This window comes from Phoca vitulina, unplaced genomic scaffold (assembly GCF_004348235.1).
Source record: "Phoca vitulina isolate PV1807 unplaced genomic scaffold, GSC_HSeal_1.0 scaffold54, whole genome shotgun sequence".
Taxonomy (NCBI): domain Eukaryota; kingdom Metazoa; phylum Chordata; class Mammalia; order Carnivora; family Phocidae; genus Phoca; species Phoca vitulina.
The window spans coordinates 2005981-2030866 of NW_022589757.1; the positions used below are offsets into that span (position 1 = coordinate 2005981).

At 45.9% G+C, this 24886-nt stretch overlaps 1 protein-coding gene across 1 annotated transcript in view; it reads right to left on the bottom strand.

The window, feature by feature from the left end:
- KIF26B (kinesin family member 26B) overlaps nucleotides 1-24886 on the bottom strand; it is a 444962-nt gene that overhangs the window by 257716 nt on the left and 162360 nt on the right. The window contains exon 3 of the mRNA XM_032389461.1: nucleotides 19335-19871. Coding sequence (XP_032245352.1) covers nucleotides 19335-19871 — 537 coding nt within the window. The remainder of the gene's footprint in view (nucleotides 1-19334; nucleotides 19872-24886) is intronic.

Here is a 24886-nt window from a genome sequence, read left to right on the forward strand (position 1 = left end):
CGTTGGAACCAAAATCAAGCTGCTTACTTTGCTTTTAGGTCTATAATATTTCAGATATGAGTAATTAAAAAAAAATGTGTGTAAGTAGTAGTAGGGACTAAATGGATGCTTCTTACTATTAGCCATTTCACCTACTAAGAAAGTATCTTAAAGGCATTTTTTATGCTTTTTTTTTTTAGAGAGGGCGGGGGAGGAGGAGAGGAAGAGGGATTGAATCTCAAGCAGACTCCCCGCTGAGCTCAGAGCCCAATGAGGGGGCTCGATTCCAGGAGTCTTGAGATCATGATCTGAGCCGAAATCAAGAGTCAGATGCTTAACTGACTAAGCCACCCACGTGCCCATTTTTTATGCCTTTAAAATATTTTAAAAACCCGGGGCGCCTGGGTGGCTCAGTTGGTTAAGCAACTGCCTTCGGCTCAGGTCATGATCCTGGAGTCCCGGGATCGAGTCCCGCATCGGACTCCCTGCTCAGCGGGGAGTCTGCTTCTCCCTCTGATCCTCCCCCTCTCATGCTCTCTGTCTCCCATTCTCTCTCTCAGATAAATAAATAAAAAATCTTTAAAAAAAAAATATTTTAAAAACCCTTTTGGTAAAAGACAAGAGGTTAAACGCATGCATTTAGCGCTGCTCTTCCCTGAAATCCTAATGAAATGACAGTACAGGCTTTTGAGGAAGTGTAAACTCACAAGGCCACAGAAAATGAGAGAGGAAGCAAATGCAACACAATTCTGGAAGCTGGAACCAAGACAGGTGAGTGGTAACTAACTTATTAGCAGACTGAAGGCAGACGAGTCTCAAGCTAAAAATAGGCAAAGCTGCAAACAACCCAGGTTATACTTCAAAATCCCCCAAAAGGCTTAAAACCAGATGGCACCGGATACACTGGTTGGGGCTAAGCCAAGGAGATTGGCTGAAGTTCAGTTTACGAAGGAGTTAGAGTTCTGGCTCTCTTCTTCTGGTCCAGGTGATTGCACCTGCCCACGCTGGCAGAGTCTAGAGATTTATTCTCTGACAGGTTAACACCCAGTGTCTCCAGACTAGAATCCACCAGGTACCGCTAGGAGTAGGGAACCAACAAAGGAGCAATTAAGTTGAAGCCTACACACTGAATTTGAGACCTCTCTTGTTTTCTTCCTCTCGGTACCCAGAAATCTGGCAGCCAAAATTCACACCAGGCTAGAGGAGTCTTTCCTGGGGATCTGAACAACTGCAAAGAACTAAAGACATTTTTAGAAATGGCTCCTTCAAGTCACTGTATGGGGTAAGACCACACTCAGTGATCTCCTCCCATGCTCCTCCATCCAGCTATTTCGTGCCTTATTCATTATGATCTGTCAGCCAAGGATCACCAAATATTTGAGGAAAGCATCCCCAAAAGAGGTGAAGGGGTGCCTGAGTGACTCAGTCAGTTGAGCGTCTGACTCTTGATTTCAGCTCAGGTCATGATCTCAGGGTTGTGGGATCAAGCCCCACACTGGGCTCTGTGCTCAGCGCGGAGTCTGCTTGTCTCTCTCCCTCTGCCCCTCCCCCTCCCCCCCAACTCGTGCTCTCTCTCTCGAATAAATAAATCAATAAAATCTTAAAAAAACACACACAAAAGAGGGGGAATATCTCGAGGAGATATATGCAGGGAAAATAAAACTAAAACAGAATAGAACACAACCCACTATCAATATTCTCAGAGAGATGAACGAAAATATTGCATCCATAAAACAAGAACAGAATGTCATTAAAGAAAAGCAGATTTAGAAAAGAACAATTAACAACTGAAAAAAGTTCTTGGAAATTAAAAACATGATAGTGGAAATGAAAACTTTAATAAAAAATAGTTCAAAGATAAAATTGAAGAAACCTGACAGAAAATACAGGGAAAATAAAGTTTGGCAAATAGGAAAGCAAAAAAAAAAAAAAAGAAAAAGAACAAGGAAAGTGGAAGGAAGGAACTGTCAAAGAAATAATTAAAGAACATTCCCTGGGATAGGCCAACATGAAGACTGAAGGCCCATGAAGTGCCAGAACATTAGACCCCTGGGAAATTTCACAGCACCGGGCATCAAGGACATCCTGAGAGAGACAGAGACAGAGACCAGGAATGTTTCATGTCAATAACCAAGATTCAGACTTTCCCACATTGACACTGGAAGCTAAAACGTCACTAAAGAAATACCTTTAAAAATCTGAGGGATGCTGACTTCCAACCTAGAACTCTGTTACCCAGCCAAAAAGTATTAATCAAGTGTCAAGAAAGAATAGAACTATTTCAGATCCAAAGTATCAAAAATTTACCCTGTTTGCACACTTAAGGAGGAAAGAACCAGAGTTACATGGCCAAGCTGCAAATAGCCTTTATATAGTCACAGCAATACCTTTAGATAGTCTTCACGTAGTCATAGTAATACTGGCTATTGATCAAACCAAAATTATGGCAAATTATTAGAGCAATGAGAAGACAGGTGAGCATATATGTCATGGGGAGTGGGGGGCAGGGTCGTGGTCAAAGAGAATTAGATCCTCCTGTTCCTCACCGGTCAGGTGATAGATAGATCAGTAATTCTCAAACTTGTCAAGTTTCAGGAACCCTTTACAATCTTAAAATTATTAAGGACCCCAAAGAACTTTTCCTTTGCTGTATTATATTTGTTTTTCAATTTGCTTAGTGTACTGGATCTTTATCACTAATTCAACCCCAAACTCTCCTCTGTGTTCTGTAACTCTGCCCTCAAAATGTTCAAAAATATCAACTATATGGTCATCACATCTTATTCAAGAATTCCTTCCTAGATCCTCCTGATCTGTACCTCCCTCTTAAATCTATAGATATTTGCCATTTTAGAAATTAAACTACAACTTAAAATACAATTTATTTATTTTAAAACAATGAGGAGCCCATTAAATTTTGGCATACATAACATATCTTATGAAACATATCCATGGAGGACCCTTGGAGAACAGCTGTCATAGGCAACCTAAAATGAAATAAATCAAGTAGGAGCAACAGAAGAATGGCATGATAAGTTTTTTTCCCAAACAAAAAATTTAATGAGAAGACTGACATTGTTCTACATTTTCACAAATCTCTTTTATGCCTGGTGTATGTTGTTCCAGTTATGTGGCTTATATCTGATTATGTTGTTTCTGTTGTCTATATGGAGAAAATCTATCCTCATACAGATATGTAGTGGGTAAATGGAGGACTATTTTAATAGCCTCTTCAGATAATTGGGAACATTCTTCTTAGATACTATACTAAAAATTGACAAGTGGTAATTTCTTAAAGGTTTATTGAAATGAGCAATCTGAAACTACGTTTGGTACTCTGTTGTACTGAAATCCATTAGGCTCCCTTGCACTTTGAATGGATATTACATTACAAGATTCTGTCATTGGAAAATGTTTGTTTACTGAATTATACATGTCTTCAAGATGTTGATATATTCCATTATACAATATCCAAAAAATCACATTTGTTAATATCCCCACTAATCTTATCAGGAAATCTTTAAGTCATTGATAGATGATTGGATAAAGAAGATGTGGTGTGTATACACACACACACACACACACACACACACACACACACACACAGAGGAATACTACTCAACCATAAAAAAGAATGGGATCCTGACTTTGCAACAGTAAGGATGGACCTAGAGGGCATTATGCTAAGTGAAATAAGTCAGACACAGAAAGACAAGTACCATATGATTTCACTTATACGTAGAACCTAAAAAACAAAACAAACAAAAGCAGAAACAGACTTGTAAATCCAGAGAACAAACTGATGGTTGCAGGGTGAGGGGATGGGCAAAATGGGTGAAGGGGTGTGGGAGACTCAGGCTTCCAGGTACAGAATGAAAAAGTCACGAGTTGGAAGGTACAGCACAGGGAATATGGTCGATGGTACTGTAGAAGTGATGTTGTATGGTGACAGATCATCACCTGAGCCGAAGGCAGACACTTACCCGACTGAGCCACCCAGGCACCCGCATCAAGGACATTCTTAGTGGAAATGTACTTCAAAAACATTCCAAATGTGTGAGGATGGAGAATACAATGACTGGTACACTTTGGTGCCACGGCCTTGATTCATGCAAACATGCCAGCAGTCCCCCCATCGGAGCCAATGTCAACCCAGTAAAAATGGCAAACCATGTCTGACTATTACATAAAAATAGCTTTAATCTCACGGACCCAGGGAAAGGGTCTTGGAGATTCCACCGGTCCATGGAGGACCCTTGGAGAACAGCTGTCATAGGCAACCTAAAATGAAATAAATCAAGTAGGAGCAACAGAAGAATGGCATGATATGGAAATAGATATTAATGAACACCCACTGCATCCCCAGTAGAACGGCGTCTTTCGCATCAAGTCTTGTCAAATGATTTAACTCTTTAACTTACGTGCATGCGTGACTTTGATTTAAAAACTAATAAAAGATGAACCTGGTTTAAAAATTTAAACATTGTAAGTAACTGAAGCCTTCTTCCAAAACATAACTTATTGCTTTAAATACTCAAGAGACTGGAATACTCCTTCCAAAGGATGAACATGGTTGTGCACAATGAGCTTGAAATGGAATTTCATTTTTAATATTGATATGATACAAGCTATCGCTCTCTTAGCCAATTCTAGTAATAAAGATAGATAAATTATACTTTAGTCCACTCTGCCAGAAGAGTTGTATGCTTGTGTGTTTGTATGAACATGTGTACATGAAGATGAGCTTTTTTGAGAGTGGACACAGGGTGAACGCTTGAGTTATTAAGCGCCAGATGTAAGAGAAACGGAACTTCCCTCCTCCCTCCAAGAGGGAATATGACATCCCTTGGACTCAGCCTTCGGGCTGACTGCAAGCCTGACTTACAAGGCCCCTCTACCAGCTCCCAGGGCCACTGCCTCTCCGATGCTCAGTGTTCCAGAATCCCCTCACAAGAGACAGGCATACAGGGCCCATGAGCAGACCACAAACCCCACAGTGGCTTTTCGGCAGGCAGGTTCAAGGTTCAGAACCAACCCATCGATTGGATGCCTTCCCTCCTGGGATATAGACTCAGAGGGGCATTCCTAATAGAAATACAATTCCAAAAAACTGGAGGTGAAGGTCAGATTTAACTCCGTGAAGAAGGGATGGAAAAGGAGGACTGGTATCCCTTTCCCTCACGAAGTACACTTGAGTACCAACTTTACACGATGACCCAGATTCCCTTCTCTCTGGGGAAGGTGGGAGACAGATGTGGAAGAATCGGGGGGGGGGGTCACACTCAGTCACACTCCTGTTTATGGTGAAAGTGCACTGGACCAGATTCACTGACATGGCCATTATCGTGGCAATTTTCAAACACAACAACACATGCTAACAACATCATATGTGCCAGTTAAGAGGGGAAAAAAGAGCAAATCTGGGCAAATTGGGACTATGACATTTCTGTGACTAGGCATTTATGGTAGCCATCTTGTCCTCAGTCAGTGGACGCACATGATTCTAATAGTCTCTTTAGCTGCATTTCTCAAGGAACAATATGTTTCAATTTGAGCTACTTTATATATTTTTCTTCTCCTTCCAAAAGTATCGATTCAGAAAGAAAGTTATCCTGTAAATCTTCTCAGAAAGTAGTTTTTCTGTACTACAACAAAGAACCCTAATATGTTCATATCATGGACCTCAGTCACAAGAGTCCACATCACTTCTGGAAACCCCTCCGGTCTCACAGAGATGGGCACCAAAGAATCATCTGGACAAGAAAGGACAGACCTACTGCTCAGTTTCTGAAGGGGAGGCATGGGACCAGAGGACCTTTTAACTTAGGGTTTCAAAATGGCCTATTCTGGCCTCAAAAATACTAATACATACTCTACCGAAGTTGGTAATGCAGCCCAGAACCCGTAACATTTCCTGGGTGAGCAGCTGGGTCGAAGCGGGTGAGGGAGGTTAGTGGACTTGGCACCTTCCCATTCTGCCCACCCTGCTTGGGTCTGTACCCATGGCCAGTGATGCTCTGGGGACGTGTCAGGACAGCACTCCCTGCTGCTAATGTCACGCATACAAAGGAAGCAGAAAGAGACTTTCAAAGGTGGAATCAAGAGCTACACTAGATCATGCAGCCTCTACTTCACCCAACAACACAGTATTTGCTATTTATTTCTGGATCACAACTCATCCAAACAGTCCATGTAATTCACAGCTTTGGAGTAACCGATATTAAAATGCATTTTTCCAGATACCTGGATGGAATGTGTATCTGGCTTCTGCTCTGTTTTCCCACTTCTGCCCTGGCACTGACCCTGGTCAGACCCATATGAGAGAGCCATGCTCACGGAGATCCCTGAAGGGATCTTTCCTCATCTTTACATCCCAGCTCCTGACACCTGGCACATGGTGGGCATCCCGAAACGCCAAATGGATGAAAATACTGACTTGAATATATTCTCCAGCTGAACTGTTTTTCTCCTCCCAGGATCTGAGAGTGACATTCGTCATAGGTGAGGCTGAGGAGATTATTCATCACTTATCAATGGATGGCTTTAAAAGGAGGTTGTTTCAAGGAGGAATGGGTCTTGAAGCCAGGTCAGTGGGATCCCCATGACCCTTGCAATGTTTATGGACAGGGTGGGGGAAGGGGGCAAGATTCTTCTGCATGGTGGCTGGTCAGAGTCCAGTTCTCCTCCAGAGCTGCAATCCAGCTGGGCAGCAGGGGTCCCTCGAGCCCCCGCCCAGTAGTCTGGGTCATAGCTCCCACCCACCACCAAGGACACTAGAGTCCCTGGGTGCCCTCCCTTCCCCCACACATGTGGACACATTAGCACAGGTAAAGGAGACACAATTGGAACAGCCCATCATCCCTCAATGACTTCCTACACCGAGACGCACTGATAACAGGCAAAACCCTACCTCAAGCACGGTGTTTTGTTTTTATCCCCAGGAACTAGTACGGTGCCCAGCTCAAAAAATGTTTGCCGAAGGGATGAATACATGGATAACTTTATACGGTGCGGGGGTAACACAGTGACACTGCTTTTGATGTCTAGGTATTGAAAAGACACAATGGTCCAGTGGAGAAGATGCTGAATTAGAGTCAGGAGAGTCGGGTCCTGGAAGAATTAATTGCATAACTGTTTCTTGCTTCTCTTACTTGCCTAGCCTCATCAGTCCCCACCTCCAACACCCAATGCAGCCTCGCCGCTAACCCCCAGACTCGCAGTCACAGCTGTCTCCAGACCAAGGGGCCCAGCAGCTCACCAGCCACGTGGCAGCCAACACAGACCGGGGGTCAGCCCCAGCCATCCTCTTCCTTGTCCCCCAACTCACCAATCCTCCAGATCTTCAGGCCTTATTCTAAACATCTGTGGAATCTGTCACCCCTCATCCAAGCCCTCTGCTTGCTACCCCTCACCACCCCCCAGACCAGCGACCCCCACTTCCCTATTCGCAGCAGCACGCGCCCCCACTATCAGCCTGAGTCCTGTCTGCATAGGGTTCTCCCTGCCTATGACAGCGGAGGGGTGAAGCCCCCGCTCTGCCCATTTTCCATGTATCACCTCCTCCTCTGCCTCTTCTCCAGCTCCCGGCACACCATTCCATGACATCCCCGAGCCTTTACGTCTCTGCTCCTCCTTCCATCTTCTTGGAAGCTCTTCCCCAGACTGCTTTCCTGACGATACCTAGCAGGGGTGTAGATTCAGGGTGCTATGATGTACAAGTGCCCCAGAGAGTTGAAATGCTTGCTTCTATTAAGCTGCGTGTACTTACAATATATGTACATCCAGTGGATGATGTTTCGATAGATATTACGCTAGCAACATACATACCTTATTAAACATTTAATGAGTAGTTACTGTAATTAATACATTCACACCAATTAACCCCAAAGGCTGCATTGGTTTGTTTTCCACTTAGACTATTACATAGTTGGAAGTTAGCAGCCACTTAGAAGAGGTTGAAAGTTTGCAACGTTTCAATAAGTGACTTTCTTGTTAATTGCTCTACTTTTGTTCCCACAGCCTTTTCTGCCAAATCTTCGGCACCAACTGCTCACATATGATGGAATCGACTGATTTTCATTGCAGGTCCTTTTACTTCCTTTGCCTGCCCACCCTCAGAGATGCAAATAAACCATAACAAATTCAGAATAGAGGGGTAAGATGGGGGGAAGGTATGAATAATTTACAGGATAAATAATTAGGTGTTAGAACTCTCTAGAGGTGATTGTGCAATCTAAAATAAAAAAGAGGGACCCCTGGGTGGCTCAGTTGGTTAAGCGTCTGCCTTCAGCTCAGGTCATGATCTCAGCGTACAGGGATCGAGCCCCATGTCGGGCTCCCTGCTCCACGGGGAGTCTGCTTCTCCCTCTGCCCCTCCCCCTGCTCGTACTCTCTCTCACCATCTCTGTCGCTATCTCCATCTCTCTCTCAAATAAATAAATAAAATCTTAAAAAAAAAAAAAGATACTCATCACGAGAAGACTATCAGAACGAGCTGTACCACCCTCAGACGTAAGGGATGCCTCCACCTCGGGATTCACCACGTGTCAGCGCTGGGTGTGCATTGTTCCGTCGTGCAAATGTCACCTTTCCACGTGCCATGTGACTGTGGGTGGCAGAGAACCACGCTCCACAAGTAGCCCATGTGTGCTGGGTTTTGTAGAACTTCTCAGTATGTAATCTCATTTTGCAACTGTGTGTGTGTGTGTGTAAAATTTCATTTAAATCCAGTGCTTAGAACTCAAAAATAAATTTTAGGATGAATAAACCTAACCCTCAAAGCAATCTGAGCAGACGGACACTCCAGAAGTGGATATAGACATTTTGTGTGGTCAGAATGTTACTCAGCTAATAGGCAGGTGAGGCCCGGTTCACACACAGATCGGGGTGCTCTCTCCACTGGCTCAAAACAAGAGTTCCATTTTCACTTTTGAAAGGGTATGTGTTAGGACACTGAATTTGAACATACGTTACTCTGTGAAATTAAGGGCCACATTATTGACAAGGAAATGGCCCTGTTTTCTTTTATTAATCTTAGGGAATTAACTTATGATGAGATTCTAAATATCAGTCCAGTCTACCTCTTAGGTAAGCCAAAGTAGGTCTCACTAGATGGCAGCATTGCTTACACAGCCTTTTTTGTTTGGGGTTTTGGGGTGGTTTTTTTTTTTTTGGCCCATCTTTGTCTCAAGTTTTGTCCCCACCACCTCCCCACCTCCCAGTGAGATGTGACACGGGGCATCTATCTGCACCACCGTGCAGAGCAATCTGACATGAGACCCGACTTGGAAGTTCTGGCGACCCAGAATTGCCCAAAAACAGTGTTAGCTGGGTGTGCCACGGGTGTCCCTCCCCGGGACGGCTGCGTATTTGAGCAATCGGAGGAACTGGCCCCCTGCCCTCAGCAGGGCGATGAGGGGCAGGGACACGTGTACAGGAAATGGGCGTTTGAATCCCAGCTCTGGCATTTCCTAGCTGCGTGACCTTGGGCAGGTCACTTGACATTTCCGGGCCTCGGTCTGTCATCTGTAATTCCTGGGGGCGGCCTGCCCGTCCTGCTTCCATTGGTCTGTGGGTCTGTGTGCTTTCACAAAAAGGGAGCATGTCATGAACGGACTCATGGGCTCCATCCTCCCAGCCTAATCCGTGGGGACCAGGGGCAGCCAGCCTTGCTAAGGTGGTGGAAACCGTCACCGCCGGATTGGTTCAGATTGGTCGTGTAATTACAAAACTGGTCACAGCCTTGAATGCAGATATGGGTTTGCTTCTCAAATGGCACCTTCTTTCTCCCCAGGGTCATCCCCCAAGTCACCCCCCAGGCCTCAGATAAGCTGCTGAAGGGACATGTTAACCCTTTGAGGCCACTGGTGCAGCAGTCATGTACCAAACGATCTCCAGAGTTCTAAAAATGGTGACTAATATGTGTCCTAAACACCTAAATTACTCCCTGGGAATGACTTAGGCACATGAAATATGTGACTCATTAACTAATCCCCACAAAGACCTCTTTAAGATCGAGGCACGCTAATTTGTCAAGCTCAAGACGGCCAGCACAGTCAAACCTCAATTTGAAAGCAATTTGGTGTGTGCTTGGGGTGGGGTAGGTAAGGAGACTTCAATTTTCCAATTTATTGGAGATTATATATTTAAATTATATTTATTATATATATAATTAAATTATATAATAATTGTAAAAGAAAGATTCTTATTTTATAAGTAAAGATATAGGTAAATAATAAGAAAGCACCTGGGGCGCCTGGGTGGCTCAGATGGTTAAGCATCTGCCTTCGGCTCAGGTCATGATCTCAGGGTCCTGGGATCGAGTCCCGCATCGGGTTCCCTGCTCAGTGCAGAGCCTGCTTCTCCCTCTCCCTCTGCCACTCCCTCTGCTTGTGCTCTTCTGTCTATCTCTCTGTCAAATAAATAAATAAAATCTTTAAAAAAAAAAAAAAAAATAAGAAAGCACCTGTATTAACGATTGTATGTTACCGCAGGTATATAAATAACAAGAATGAGGGCACCTGGGTGGCTCAGTCGGCTAAGCGTCTGCCTTTGGCCCAGGTTATGATCTCGGGGTCCTGGGATCGAGCCCCGCATTGGGCTCCATGCTCAGTGGGGAGTCTGCTTCTTCCTCTCCCCCTGCTCATGCTTTCACATGTGCTCTCTCTCTCTCAAATAAATAAATAAAATCTTAAAAAAAAAAAAGAATGAAAGGCCTGAGTACTCTATTTCAAAGTGTTTGTCCAGTAAGAACTATGATCTAGGCCTGAATTACTCAATATTTCAAATTAACTCCAAAATAATGAGGATTTACTCTTTTTGGATTATTCTAAATGTTACCTCTCTACTATTCTGTAGAATTTTAAATGATCCAAGCCTATATATGGCCTCCCTCTTTCCTTACAAAGGTCTTCAGATACAAAGAAAATTGGTCCGCAGGCCTTTCAATATTTTACCAATTTCTTCCCTCCTGGTGGGAGGAGATCATTCTGCTTAGAGTCTGACCTTCTCACGTCAGCTGTGATGCCCACATGGAAAGCTGGGCTTCGGCAGAGGTGGCTGGTGTTGTCGGAGTCGGTGAGTATCATTTATTTCATGTGTTTGGTATTCACTGTAGGTCTGGGTCTTGTTTCCTCACCCATCACTGGTTCTTACGGTGGAAGAGCAGACCCTGGTTCCATTCAATCTCGAGTCTCGAACCTGAGCTGGCTGGAGGAAGCTGGCTCTGGCTTCCGGTCGCTGAACTGAGGGCCTGTGTCGGACATGGCCCATCATCTCGTATCGTGCCCATCACAGCTCTGCAACTGTGAGCTTTGCAGAGAAGAAACCCGGGACATGTGACAGCCAGGAAGCCCATTAGATAGAGGTCACCCCACACAGTCGGCAAGGACGCTGGGCTTTTATTTCTGGTCCATGAGCAGCAAATCTAGCGTGACCCAACATCGAGTGCCTCATTGTTTGAGACTTGGATAAAATCGTTGATAAGTACCAGCCTCAGACTTTCCCAAAAACTCTGTTTACTGTCATTAAAAAGGAAAAAAAAAAAAGCGGTGGCTGACGTTACCCCCTTGACCAGTTCACTGTGGCCAGTGGGTATTCTAGTTCTCTTCCTCAACTCCATAAAGAAAGTAAATATGTCACCTGAGGAAACCAGACTGGGGAGGCTGTTTCCAACGAGGGAGGACATGGGAAGCTATTTAAAACAAAAGATAACTGTGAAAATCCAGTTCCAGAGAATCTTCTCTCTGATAATGATCCTCAGCTCCGCCCTCCCCCCCAGCCCAGCCTGGGAGAGCTGGAGGGAGAGGAAAGGCGGTCCCCAGGCTCGGGAGACAATCATCCCCATGCCCGCCACCTCTCACCCCCAACCCGGGAAAGGGAGGCGTAATTAAGAAATACTGTCTTCAGGGGCACAGACCTTACCCACTATCTCTAGCCTCCTTCTGGGGCCTAGAAATATTTCTAAAGGAAAAAATAGATACAGACCAGGGCGCCTGGGTGGCTAAGTCGTTAAGCATCTGCCTTCGGCTCAGGTCATGATCCCAGCATCCTGGGATCGAGCCCCGCATCGGGCTCCCTGCTCAGTGGGAAGCCTGCTTCTCCCTCTCCCACTCCCCCTGCTTGTGTTCCCTCTCTCGCTGTGTCTCTCTCTGTCAAATAAATAAATAAAATCTTAATAAATAAATAAATAAATACAGACAGACAGACAGACCATCCCACCAATTTAACCCAAACCACCAGTTCGGTCAGTAGAAAAAGCCTGGAACCCCTCCGGCAGTGGTCAGAGGAGGTCCTCAACTGAAGCTGACCTCCCTCCGGATAGCGGACCCAGAAGTGCTGTTCACAGCTGCACCTGTGGTTGGGATGGCGCAAATGGACTCTGGACATATTTCATAAGCCCAGAAGAAGTGGTTATTCCACAACAAGCCCATGTCTGTAAGTTGGTCACTCAACCTTGTCTCTGTGTATAGTTTTTTCTTCGGCTCTTGAGGTGTTCCCTCCATCAGCGTCAGGGTGGGTACGACAACTCACTGCCTCCTCGGCTCTTCTTTTTTTAAAGATTTTATTTATTTGCTTATTTATTTAGAGCGAGCAGGGGGAAGGGTAGAGGGAGAAGGAGAGAGAGAATCTCCAGCAGACTCCATGCTGAACGTGGAGCCCAATGTGGGGCTCGATCCCAGGACCCTGAGATCACGACCTGAGCCGAAACCAAGAGTCGGACTCAACCGACCAAGCCACTCAGGTGTCCCTGCCTCTCTTTGCTTTACCCTTTGTATCTCCCCGCCCTTAATATGTCTCCAAATGAAGGACGCGCACAAGGCTCCTTTGCTGCTGACCCCTGTAAACATGTGCACCTGCTCCTTTATCCGCAGTGACTCAGCTTGAAAGGGACATGGCGGCCCACACCTCCCAGCCCTGTCTCCCCTGTTCATCCATCCTTCTATCCATCTGTCACCTCTCTGTAGTGGGCTGTGTAGTGGCCCCCCAATTTCACTCAGAACTCATGATCTGTGCCTTTATTTGGAATTGGGTCTTTGTGGATGTAATTAGTTAAGGATTGCAATGCGGTTGTACTGGATTAGGGTGGTCGCTTAATCCAATGACTGGTGTCCTTATAATAAAAGGAGAGGACACAGAGAGACCCCAGAGGAGAATCCCAGGGAAGGCAGAGACCAGAGCGAAGCAGCCACAAGCCGAGGGACTCCTGCGGCCACCAGGACACTGGAAGAGACAAGGAAGGGTTCCTCCCTAGAGTCTTCGGAGGGAGAATGACTCCACCTTGATCTGGGACTTCTAGCCTCCCAAACTATGACAGAATATGGTTTCTGTTGTTTGAAGCCGCCTCGTTTGTGGTGGTTTCTTATGGCAGCTTTAGGAAACTGATACACTATCTAGTCTATAATCTAACTATCATCTGTCTGTCTGTCATCTGCCACCTTCATTGTTCCCACTGCCCATAAACTGTTCTTTAAAGCTGTGGTTCTTGACCCTGGCAGCTCAAACCCAGGCCTGGGTCTCATCCCCAGATCTTCTGATTCACTTGGTATGGGGTGTGGCTCAGGCATTGGTGGTTTGTTAAAGCTCTCTCTTCTGTCCCTAAATCACCTCTGGCTCTAATTGTCCTGCCTCCTTCTTACAAGGACCTTTGCCATAACACTGGACCCATCCAGATAACCCCAGGGTGATCTCCCCCCAAATCCTCAATGGAATCATATCTGCCAAACGCCTCTTACTATGTAACCACAGGCTTCCTTTTCCAGGTATTAGGATGTAAACATCTGGGGGGGTGGGGTTGGGCATATTCAGCCTATCTCACCAAGTAAGGGAGTGTTTTTGAAATTTCCTGCTGAAGTTTGGGTGTTAGCTTCAGACCACGGCCCCGCCCATATCCATAAGATAGGACGACCTTCTTAGAATTTCACCCTGAGCTCATATCCTTCAGAAACGCTCTGTCCATGACGGAATATACAAACTGCTTCCTTTTCTGTGTTCCATTTGCCAGAAAGCATAATGATAAATAATACTCCTCTGACCATCTATAAATAGGTGGAAACAAAAACCTATCATGTTTTTAAAAAAACGTTTTGATGTCAGAATTTGTCAAAAGGCGACATCTCATGCTATTGCCCTCGCTGGGCAGAAGGAGCTGGAAATCAGCAGCCTGCGGACACCAGGGCTGGCCCGAGCAGGGCACCGTGCATATTTCAGGGGACAAACGGGCGAGTAAAGAACATGAAGGAGAATCCTCTGCTCCTGGCTGGCTACAAGCACCCACTCCTGGCTCCTGCCTGCAAAGAGACTCGGCAGGAAGGAGCACAGGTCTGCCTCCTCCTGCAGGCTCAGCTCCACGAGAACTTGTGCTCCTGGTTTCCATGAATGCATCAGAAGGAAAGCCTCTGAGACTGGGGTACTAGCAAGCAGAATCTTGCTTTCCTCTTGCAGGGGCATTGGGAAGTCCTCCATAAAAAGGGCCAGCACTGGGGCACCTGGGTGGCTCCGTCGGTTAAGCATCTGCTTTCGGCTCAGGCCATGATCTCAGGGTCCTGGGATGGAGCCCCAAGTCGGGCTCCCTGATCAGCAGGGAGCCTGTTTCTCCCTCTGCCTCTCTCCCTCCTTCGTACTCTCTATTAAATAAATAAAATCTTAAAAAAGAAAAAAAAGGGGGGCCAGCCCCACATCCTCCCAAGGCTTCTGGCCTCTGAAGAGCAAGCAGAGGTACCATAGAGGTCTTACAGCTCAGCAGACCTTGACTCCTTTTAGGCTGGTGTCACTGTTGCATTCCCCTTGCCGGTGATCTAAAATGTAGACTCCAGTAACACCTGTGCTTACGAGACACGATCAATATCTGGAGATGTAATAGAGGTAATCCCACACCGACTTCAGCCAGAGTTCAGTCTACCATTGTCTGACATTGATTCCAATGGATGCTTTTTGAGAAAGCAGGATGATTTTTACCAAAGACATTTTCCTTTGACTCAAGGAACACGCGTCAAATACTTCGTCACGTTAATGATCCATTATGAATATATTACTCATGTATTAATCTAACATCATCTTAAATTTTCTTGACACGTCCTCTTTACCGAAGTGCCATGAAATAAAGTTCTTCTGTCCCTTCGAATGCACCTACATTGAGTGTGACATCAAATGCCTCCTGGATTCTTTGCACAGCATCCAAGAATTTATTGAGTATCGTTAAGATATTTCAGGTTAAAGATTCACTTGGCGCCAATTAACCGGTTGGTTTCCACCAAAAATCGTGGGGTCTGGATAGGTCTTCTAGCCCAGACTTTTTTCCTGAACCTAGGGCCAGTCATGAGAAACACCGTTAGTGTCCCCCCGAGATCGACATTTTCTCTAAGGAGCAGCCACTTCTGCACATGCTAGTTGCTGCAGGGCACATAAGAATAAAAGGCATCTGTGTTCTCAATGAGTCTGTACTCTAACCAGAGGGATCAAACTAAGACTCAGGAAACTCTGAACAAAGACGAATTTCATATCTCTCATCCTCGGGCTTCTCTTCTGGCAAATGAGGGGATTCAAATAGATCACGAATACTGGTATCCCTGCCTGAATGTTCATAAAATATTTTCATATTTTTCTTAACTCTGTTGTCCAACAAACTTACAAGGTGGGGGGGTTCCATGGGTGAGTAAATAAATTAAGATGTTAAGCTACTAAGCTGAAGTTCAACGAGTGTCAGAGTCAGACCTGAGCCCTCGGTGAGAAGGTCTCCGAGTCTCCCACCCTGATGCAAAAGACAGCAACCATTCTATTGGATTCTGTGATTCTGGATTGGAATATGAACATTCTATTGTTTCTGAGCATTATGTGGGTACAGTCTTTCCTGCAGTTATTTACTATAATGAACAGAAATTAGGCAAAAGCAGCTGCTGTTCAAAAAGATGAAATTAATCCATGGTTGACTACAAGGAAGTCACATGTTTTCAAAGTCAAAACCCATGTGGTCCATGGAAGGTTCTAGAGCATTTTCTGCTTCCCACATAATGTATGTAGACTGTGTTAACTGTCTACAAGCTCATCGAAGAAAGACTTTCTGGGAAAGACAATTGAAGGTTGCTTCTTGAAGACTGTGGGTAACGGGGAGCTTGAGGAATTTGAGGGACCTCTATCTGACCCATGTGAAGGACTCCCCCTGTCAGTGTTGGAAAGCCCGTCCTCGTCTCTGTCAATCGTCCCTGCACTGAAACGGCGAAGGGCAGTGTCCTCCTCTCCCTCGCTTCTGCAGGCCCCGGGCCCGTGGGTGTGGAGCAGAACTCTCAGCAGCAACAAAGCCTAGATGCTTCTCTGCCTGGGGAATGGCTCTGGCACCAGGCCAGAGGGCTCTCTGCTCTGTGGGGAGGGAAGTGGGAGTGTGGATGGGCAGGAAAAGTGAGGTCAGCTTTCAGTGCAGTCAACCGTCTCTGCTGAACTGGCTAGACTGTGAGCTGCAGAATATTTACTGCAGGGAGATGTCCATAACGGGAGACATTCAGTCTGGCCAGACCTAGATCACCCAGCCCCAGGCATCGGGATGACACACTCACGACATGGGGACGCTGATTCGCAGCCAGGCACCAAATCTCTTTATCCCAGACAGATACCCTCTGATCCCTTTATCAGTCTGGGGGAAAGGCAAGAATTAGTCTGCTCTGGAGTTGGAGAGGAGCCATCAAATTTACCCAGGAAAATCTCAAGTTGGTGGCTTGCGTGAATCATCCTTAGACCACACCAATATGCCCTTGCCCACAGGCTGGGCTGCGAGCCCTTCTGTGTGCTCTCAGAGCAAGCTGGGCAGCTCTCACCACCTCTGCATTCACCTCCCTGGCTGATACTGAGCGGTTCACCTGCCTCGTCCCCCGAGGACCACACGACCCATGGCACGAGCCCCACTAACACCCAGCAGATGCCCAGTGCTTGATTAGAGCTTAATAAACATGTGTTACTGTATCAGAGATTCTTTCTCATCAACGGTGGAAGAAGAGGAGGAGGAGCAGAAAGAATCATAGTACAAATAAGAGAAATGCACCAATAATCCTCAAACTTGCTTACAAGCAGCATCTTCACTGGCCCCCACCCCACCCCCCAACCCACACAAACTTTCCTAACACTTTGACCATTTTATACGAGAGCACCAGCTCCAAGTCCTTCTGTCCCTGCTCATTAGTGCTGGATGGCAGCTGAGTCTTCCAGCCAGCACCTGATATATGTTCCAAGTGCTTTGGGGCCCAGGAAAGGGAAATATGAGTTGTCTGTGTAACGTGAGTACATGGCTAGCACAACCTGGGATGTGTTGAAAATATGACCTGGGGAGAAGAATGTGCACCGGAGCATTTTATTTATAGTAGCAAAAACCTAAACTCTAGTAATTGGCACTTGGTTATATAAATCAGGCCATACTCAGATAATGGATCATATTTATATAATGGCATATTATGCTACCATTAAGGGTCATATTTTAGAAAACCATATAATGGCACGGGAAAATGCACCCAGTATATTAAGCGAAAAGCCGATGACAGAATTAAACATCATCACAATTTCATAAATTGTGTTCCTATAAAACACTGGGAGGACATGTGCCCAAGTGTTACAGAGTCCATTTCTGGGTGAGGTTGACTTTTAAAATCATACTTATGCTTTTTTGTATGTTTTGCCTGTTATTTTACAGTAACCCTATTACTTTTTGTAGTTTTCAAAATAATATATTTAAAATCTCAAACAGAAAATGTATGTGATTCAGCAATGGGAGGGGGCAAGTGTATTCAGGCCCTGGACGGTTATGTTCGAGCATTAGACTAGGAAGCCCCATCAGGGTGCTGTGGCTCATCATCAGATTCATCTGGATGACCCAGAACATTCCAGCTAAAAGTAAAGTGGCAGGTAGGCCCCTGGAGGTCAGGATAGGAGTGGTTTTCTTTGTATGCCATGCCTGAAAAGGAGCCAGATCTGGGAAAGATGTTGATAGGTCAACTGCTCTGGGATACGGCACTAAAGTCGGGAGCGGCTGAGGGAGGGAAACCTGCTCCCCCGATCAGGGGCGAGTTGGTGCTGGCTCTGTTACCAACTGCGGGGCTGCAGGTTCTTCGATTTCCCCATCCACAAAAGGAAGATCCGACATCTGTCCTGCCTGCTCACAGGTCCACCATGAGGTTACATAAAATGACGTGCATGCTATATTTCATAAACTCCAAAGCACCCACCCAATAAATGAAGTTGGGCAATCCAAGAATGCTAACTTCTTAAGCTAATGATCCAGGCTCCCCATGTTCCTTCAAGATATCAAGAGAAGCCATCTACACTCTAGAAAAGTCACCAGGATTTTGATTAGCCACATTTAACTCATTTTATGTTTCCCTGCATCTTTGCCCCATGTAACAAAAATGATGCTGTGTTCGCTCATCTTGCTTCTTTTCTCTCCTGGACACATGGACAGACTGACTTTCCCAGCCTCCCCTGCAGGAAGGGGAGGCCAAACACCTGGACTTTTGCCACTGGAATGTGGATGGAAGTTACCTATGCCCCTTCCAGGCTGGGCTCTCCCGCCCCCCTTAAGCCCCCCATGTCCCCCTGTGAGATTCTCCACAATCTCATTTTTCCCTCATTTCTTGGCCACTTGTGCAAGATCCGGTGGCAGACTCTGGGGCTTCTGGAAAATGGTGACATGGAGACCAGTGGAAGGCCATGCACCAAACACCTGGTACAGCGGGACCATGAGTAAGAAGTACCCTGAGATCATTTGTTACACCAGCTAGCCTCCCTGACTAATACACTCTATGACCACGGCCACCTCTCCATTCCACCACGACTGTCAATGCTTTCTGCTGCTTCCCACATGCCTGGTGCAGGGGACACAGATGCATATGGTAAACCCAACCGTTATCCAACAGAAAACTCACCCAAGAGAAATTAAGACAATTTTTTTTTTAGATTCCTTGACAGATTTAGGACCTGTTCTCTTATTTCTTTAGGGAAACTTGGGAGTATGTGCTCATTTCAATAACCGCAAAGAGAAAATAAGAAAACGGGAAGATACTTTCAGTAAACCTTATCCCAACTGTATTTAAAGTGAGTTGCAAACAAAAAAGGATTATGGTCCATCAAGGCAGAAGAGGTTAGGAAGGGAGTCTACACCTCTTCTAGAAGGTCCAGACAGTGGAAGCAGAGTGCTAGAGGGATCACTGGTCCCTCAGACATTTTCTCTTTATTTAGCAACACCCAGTGGAGCCACATGGAGGCATTACGCTCTGAGATGGGGAGTTCCCAGAAGGAAAAGAGCAAAGGCAGGAAGTGCTGCCCACATCTCTGTTTTGACTCCAACCAAACTTACTCTAACTTGTTCAGAGGCCACTTACCTGGTATGGATACAGCGTGACCCCATTGGTTCTCGACAGGGACCAGGTGCCGTCCAGGTACTGGTGAGCCTGGATGGCCACTGAGTTGAGGATGTTCCCATTGCTGGGACTGGTGGCCATCTGGAGACTGACCTTGGCCTGGTGGGTTGGGGACCCACTTTTCTTCTCGGCCCCATTGCTGACCCCGAGGCTGTTGGGTTTGCTGCTATGCTTGTTGCTGATGAAAGCCGTGTAGTTGGAGGAGGCACACGGGGCAGGCACGAAGGCCCACTCTCTGGGCTGCTGGAGCCCACCCCCGGGCCGGGGCCCCAGCAGGGTGGGCATGTTGGAGAGCGGTGGGGGCGAGCCAGGGGAGCCTTCGTAGTGCTCGCTGTCAGCTGCCTGTTCCAAGGTCAGCACCATCTGGATGGCCTCCTGCTTCAGCTGGTTCAGGTGTGTGGTACAGACGTCACAGCGGTTGTCCTTGTCATTCCATGCTTTCCGGATGGTGTTGGGGACCTGGAGCTTGTCGTGAATCACAGCCGAGAAAGCAGGGTCCTAGACACACAAGCAAAAAAACAGGAGAACCTATCACTCAAGGCTGGTAAGTGCGATTCACACTAGAGTTAAGCCCTAGATGAAGCCAGAGTTGGACTGTCTGATAGACATCCAACAGAGACGAGCAGCCAGACTGGCAGGACAGCCTCTGGTGGACAAACACAGGTGACAAATGTAAGATTATGATGGTGCAAACATTAAGGAACAACTTAAAAAAAAAGATCTCTAAGCCAGGATAGTCAAATAAGAACATTCCGGATTCTTCTCCTTGCGTCTGCTAAAGAATTACAGCCATGCCTGGCTCTCCCCAAGGTGTTCACTAAGAAGGGGGGAGTGCAGTCATTCTGGGCTGAGGCATGTGGTCTCCCGGTTCCCTGTGACCCTTGGAACCTTGGTAATTGTTGGAGATTCCATTCTAAGAAAGTCTTGGCCCCATCAGTACTGTGTGCTAAGTGCCACCAGAAGAAAACCAAACGGAAAGGATTCTGGACCAGAGACCCCGCCTGCTCCAGCAGCCTAGCAAGGTCTGAAGATTCACTGATTACCATTTGCTCATGGCAAGCTGGATACATGTGTCTGATATCCTGACCGATTCAAAGAAAATGGCAAGCAGTCCAAGATACTGTTCCCCACAAACTTCATCTACAACGAATATTCAAAAGTCTTTAGCTCAGAAACCCTTATCTCAAAGCAATCAGAAACTGAACTGAAGGAGGACGATTTCTTTCCTTTACTTTATGTGATTTTTATAGGACAACGGGACTTCACAGAGAAACAAGCGCTAGGAGTATTAACTGGTTACCAGAATATTCGGTTCTAGTTCCAGCTCTGCTACTAATTAGCTGTGTGACCTTGGATAAGCTACTTAGCCTCACTGAGACCCTCATCTGTCACATGAGGCCATGGCCTCTCCTTGTGGTAAGGTCCTTCCAGCTCCGTGACTCTGGTTGTAGAGAAATTGGGACAAGAGAATAGTTCTGTATATTATATGGACAGAGCCATACGCCACCTTGGGGGCCTGATCAAACTTCTGAGATCCAATATTTTTTTTGCAAATAATGGATGAGGCTCATCTCTAGGCTTGTTTTCCTCTAGGACATTAGAAGAAAACCTGCCCTTCTGAAACCTACTGTAGCTTTTATGGGATGGAAGTTCCTCTGGACTGAATGGGGTCTGATGAGCTGTGGGTAACAGGCCGCGTGGGGCAGCCGGGGTGGGCAGGAAGATCGGCGGTGGGAGGGCTATTTGTAATGAGGACCCATCTTGAGTGTGGGCTGCAGCATTTTGTTTTCCCTGTTTAACTACCCTGAAGAGCTCCTCAGCATGCACTGATTAACTGATTAATAAATCACGAGGTCTCTTTTTCAGCAGCAGCAAGGAGTGGCTCACAAGGCAGAAACTCAAGACGGTCGTATAAAATGACGGGAAATAATAGGAGGTCAAGGTTGATCAAGTCTGGTTGACAAAGTGATGCGAACCATATGAGACCTGCCCTGTGGCATCCTTCTCTCTGACTGCTGATTTGCGCAGAGTCACATCGCAACTCAGAGCATGTGGCACCCAAATGGGCAAATGGGGCCCCTCAGGGACCACGTTCGAGCAGACCTTCACTTCTGTTTTCAGATAAGGAAACTGAGCTCCAAAAGGGTTAAAAGCTTGGATGACGCCCAGACTTCTCGACCACTAGTTCATGATTTTCAGAGCTGAAGAGTCATATTCCTCCCTGGACTCACATTTTTTTTGCATGGACATATAAAGTTTTCACCTCGTCCATCTAGGAAATGTTCATTTACTCAAAAGAAATTTATTTGAGCCTCCATATGCCAAGTTAGAGTTTCTTGCTTTTTCTTTTTTTTTTTTTTAAGATTTTATTTACTTATTTGAGAGAGAGAGAGAGCACAAGCAGGCAGAGGGAGAGGGAGAAGCAGACTCCCCACTGAGAAGGGAGCCCGACGTAGGGTTCTATCCCAGCACCCCGAGATCATGACCTGAGCCGAAGGCAGACGCTCACCCAACTGAGCCACCCAGGCGCCCCCATGTCTCTTGCTTTTTCATATAACATTACATAATGAGAATTTTCCCTTATTGATAAATGTCATTTGAAAATGTGGTTTTTAATGACCATACCATATTTTAGCCTTCAGTTGTTTCAAAGGCCAATTACTTATTCCCACATTCTACTACATAATTGGAGATAGTGTAAGAAATCAGAGATTGGCCTTCAAAAGCAATCCACAACGCATGGCTTATGCTTTCAGGGCACCAAACTATTTGGTTTCACGACGCCTCAAATTAATTGCTGATTTAGAGTATTTGTATTAACTCAAGCATCAGGAAGAAGTGTCACAGCAAGAAGGCAGATATGAGACTAGTCCCATCCACACATCACAGTTCATTTGAAGATCCTTGAAGAATCTGGATTTAACTTGACATCTGCAGCTGGGAAAATGGCCACATCCGTGGATAGAAAAGGCATGAGCCCGCTTCTAAGGACTCCTTTTCTTTGTTTTTACTGCCCTCCCTTGAAGTAGCACCTTCTTTACTCAGCCTATTGCTGTTTGCTGCTCAACTTCTAACATTTAATAAATAATGTATGTCGGCCAGGCCCCGCACCGGGCTGAGGGCCTAAGGCTGCATGAAAACAATTCCTGTCTCCTGTGAGTCCACAGTCCAGGGGACTTTCTTGGTTCCTGGATGCCACCTCCAGTCCAGAACCAATCAACACACTGGGAGGACACACGGACCTCTGCGCTCCCCTCCTGGTTCCCAAGGCATCAACAAAATCATCCGTGAGCCCTGCAGCGGGGCCCACTAGCACAGCGACGGACGCAGCCACCAATGCCGGGAAGTAGCAAAGAGCCACTGGGGTCTCATCCAGAGGAAAGCTGAGATTGATTCTTGAAGGAGTATGCAACTGCTGGCTGATATCAGAGGTGTTCCCTAAACTAAACAACCCTGAATCCAAAACCCTCTGGGCGTTCTTATCCTCAGAAGGCCTCGGTAGGTCAAGAGATGGAGCTTGTGGAAACGAAAACCCTTTGCACATGTTTGTCCATACATTATACATATTTTAGTGCAACTCAAAACTCCAAAGAGGGACGGTCAACAGACACTGCTTTCCATAAGCGTTGGAATAAAGAGGATGCTGCTTCAGGGGAGGGGAGTCCTCAATAGGGAAGGCTCACGTGCGCCAACCTTTTCTGTCACGGACACACAAAGGACTGCATGGCCCAGGGGACAGATGGGAGGAGTGTCCTCCAGGTCAGTTAGCACCAAAAGAAACCTGGACCCAGGGAAGGAAGGAATTAAGCCCCCAGTCTGGCTTGCTGCCTCGCTCACGGGCTTCAAAGACATTCCTAGGGTCCAGTCCTGGTTCATCCTGTGACCTCAGGAAACAATCACATGGGAACAGCGGGAATCCGGCACAAGCTGAGTCTCTATCTTCAAAGTCCTAATTTTCACTCACGTACGAAAATGGGCTACTGGTTTGGGGCCATATTTTCAACTTAAATTTTACGGTTAAGGGTTCTGTGCCCAAAACATTGTCACCTCTCAGAAATAACAAAATTATTTGTCCTCCACATCTGCCCTGATAAGGAATTCAAGAAAACACTGAGGAACCTGGTAACGTTCCTTAGAAGGAGGATTAGGGAAAAGTGAAGGTCATGTTCAGACACCCCATCTGCCCCCCATCAGTGACTGCTGGAAAGGAACACAGAAAATTCCGTAACATGGTTTTCCGACCCCTTTATATAAAGCGCTTCTACTTTTCTAGGGGCATTTTGGGAAAAGGGACATCCTGCCACGTCCCCTAAGCATCTCTTAGACTAGTGACTCTCTTTAGGTTGACCCCCGGTATTCGGGCAGACTGATCTAAGAAATTACAACAAAATCTCTCTTCCCCAGGCAATGGGATCCATGTCCATGGCTTCCAGATCCATCTATACCCTGGTGACTGAGAATTCTCTCTTCCTGTCCCAGCTGGCCTTTCTCCCGAACTCTGAGCCTTATATCTCATGCCACCCCCTGGAAAATATCACCCAGATAAATACTCTTCAAACTGACAATTCAAAATTAATTTTATTTGCCCCTAAACCTATTTGTATTCCAACAGTCACTATCAAAGTGGAAATAGTATCCTTATCCATTCTGGCGCCCAGGCTAGAAATCTAGAACCTCCCTCGTCTCCTCCTTTGCTTGGCAGTCTAGTGGCCAAAGGTAGATGGTACCTTCGAAAAGCTCTTGCCTGTCCCTCCACCACATGCCCACTGCCATGATAAAGCTGTCAGCACTTCTCACATCACTGTGAGAATCTCCCCGATTCTAGCCTTGACCTTGAACCTGCTTCACCCCCAAAACAATTTTACTAAAATGCAGATCCTGGTTCATCCTGTGACCTCAGGAAACAATGACATGGGAACAGCGGGAATCCGGCACAAGCTGAGTCTCTATCTTCAAAGTCCTAATTTTCACTCACTTGCTTTCCTATACTTGTACTCGAGAAGCGATCTTACTTCTGTGGTTTCTATTTGTAGAACTCCCTCTCTACTACACCGTCAGCTCCTTGAGAGGAAAGAGTCTTTCTTTCTATTTTTAATTCCCCCTGTGTCTAGCACAGTGTCTACTACATAATAAGGGCTGGACGAATATTTGTGAAATAAATAAGTGAATGAAAATAACTCAAGCAAGGCAAAAACAGCCAAGTAACAAAGTTGGTCTGGGCCCACCCGTCGTTTATTTTGTCTAAGTGAGCTAGTTGCCTATTATACAATTATCATGAAACAAATTCTTCCAAATCTAACGTTATTAGAGTTTTCCAACCTATTCTACCTGGCTAGAAAGACTAATGTGGGTCAACCATAACCCGGATGTCCTCCTTTGATCTGACTCTTCCTTAAACTATTAGGATATGTTCTCCATTCTCTTACGCTTTTTCCTAAGTTGCCAGAAAAGTAATGTTTATATGCAAAGGCTTTTTTTTTTTTTTTTTTTTTTTTTTAACCATCAGGCCAGCT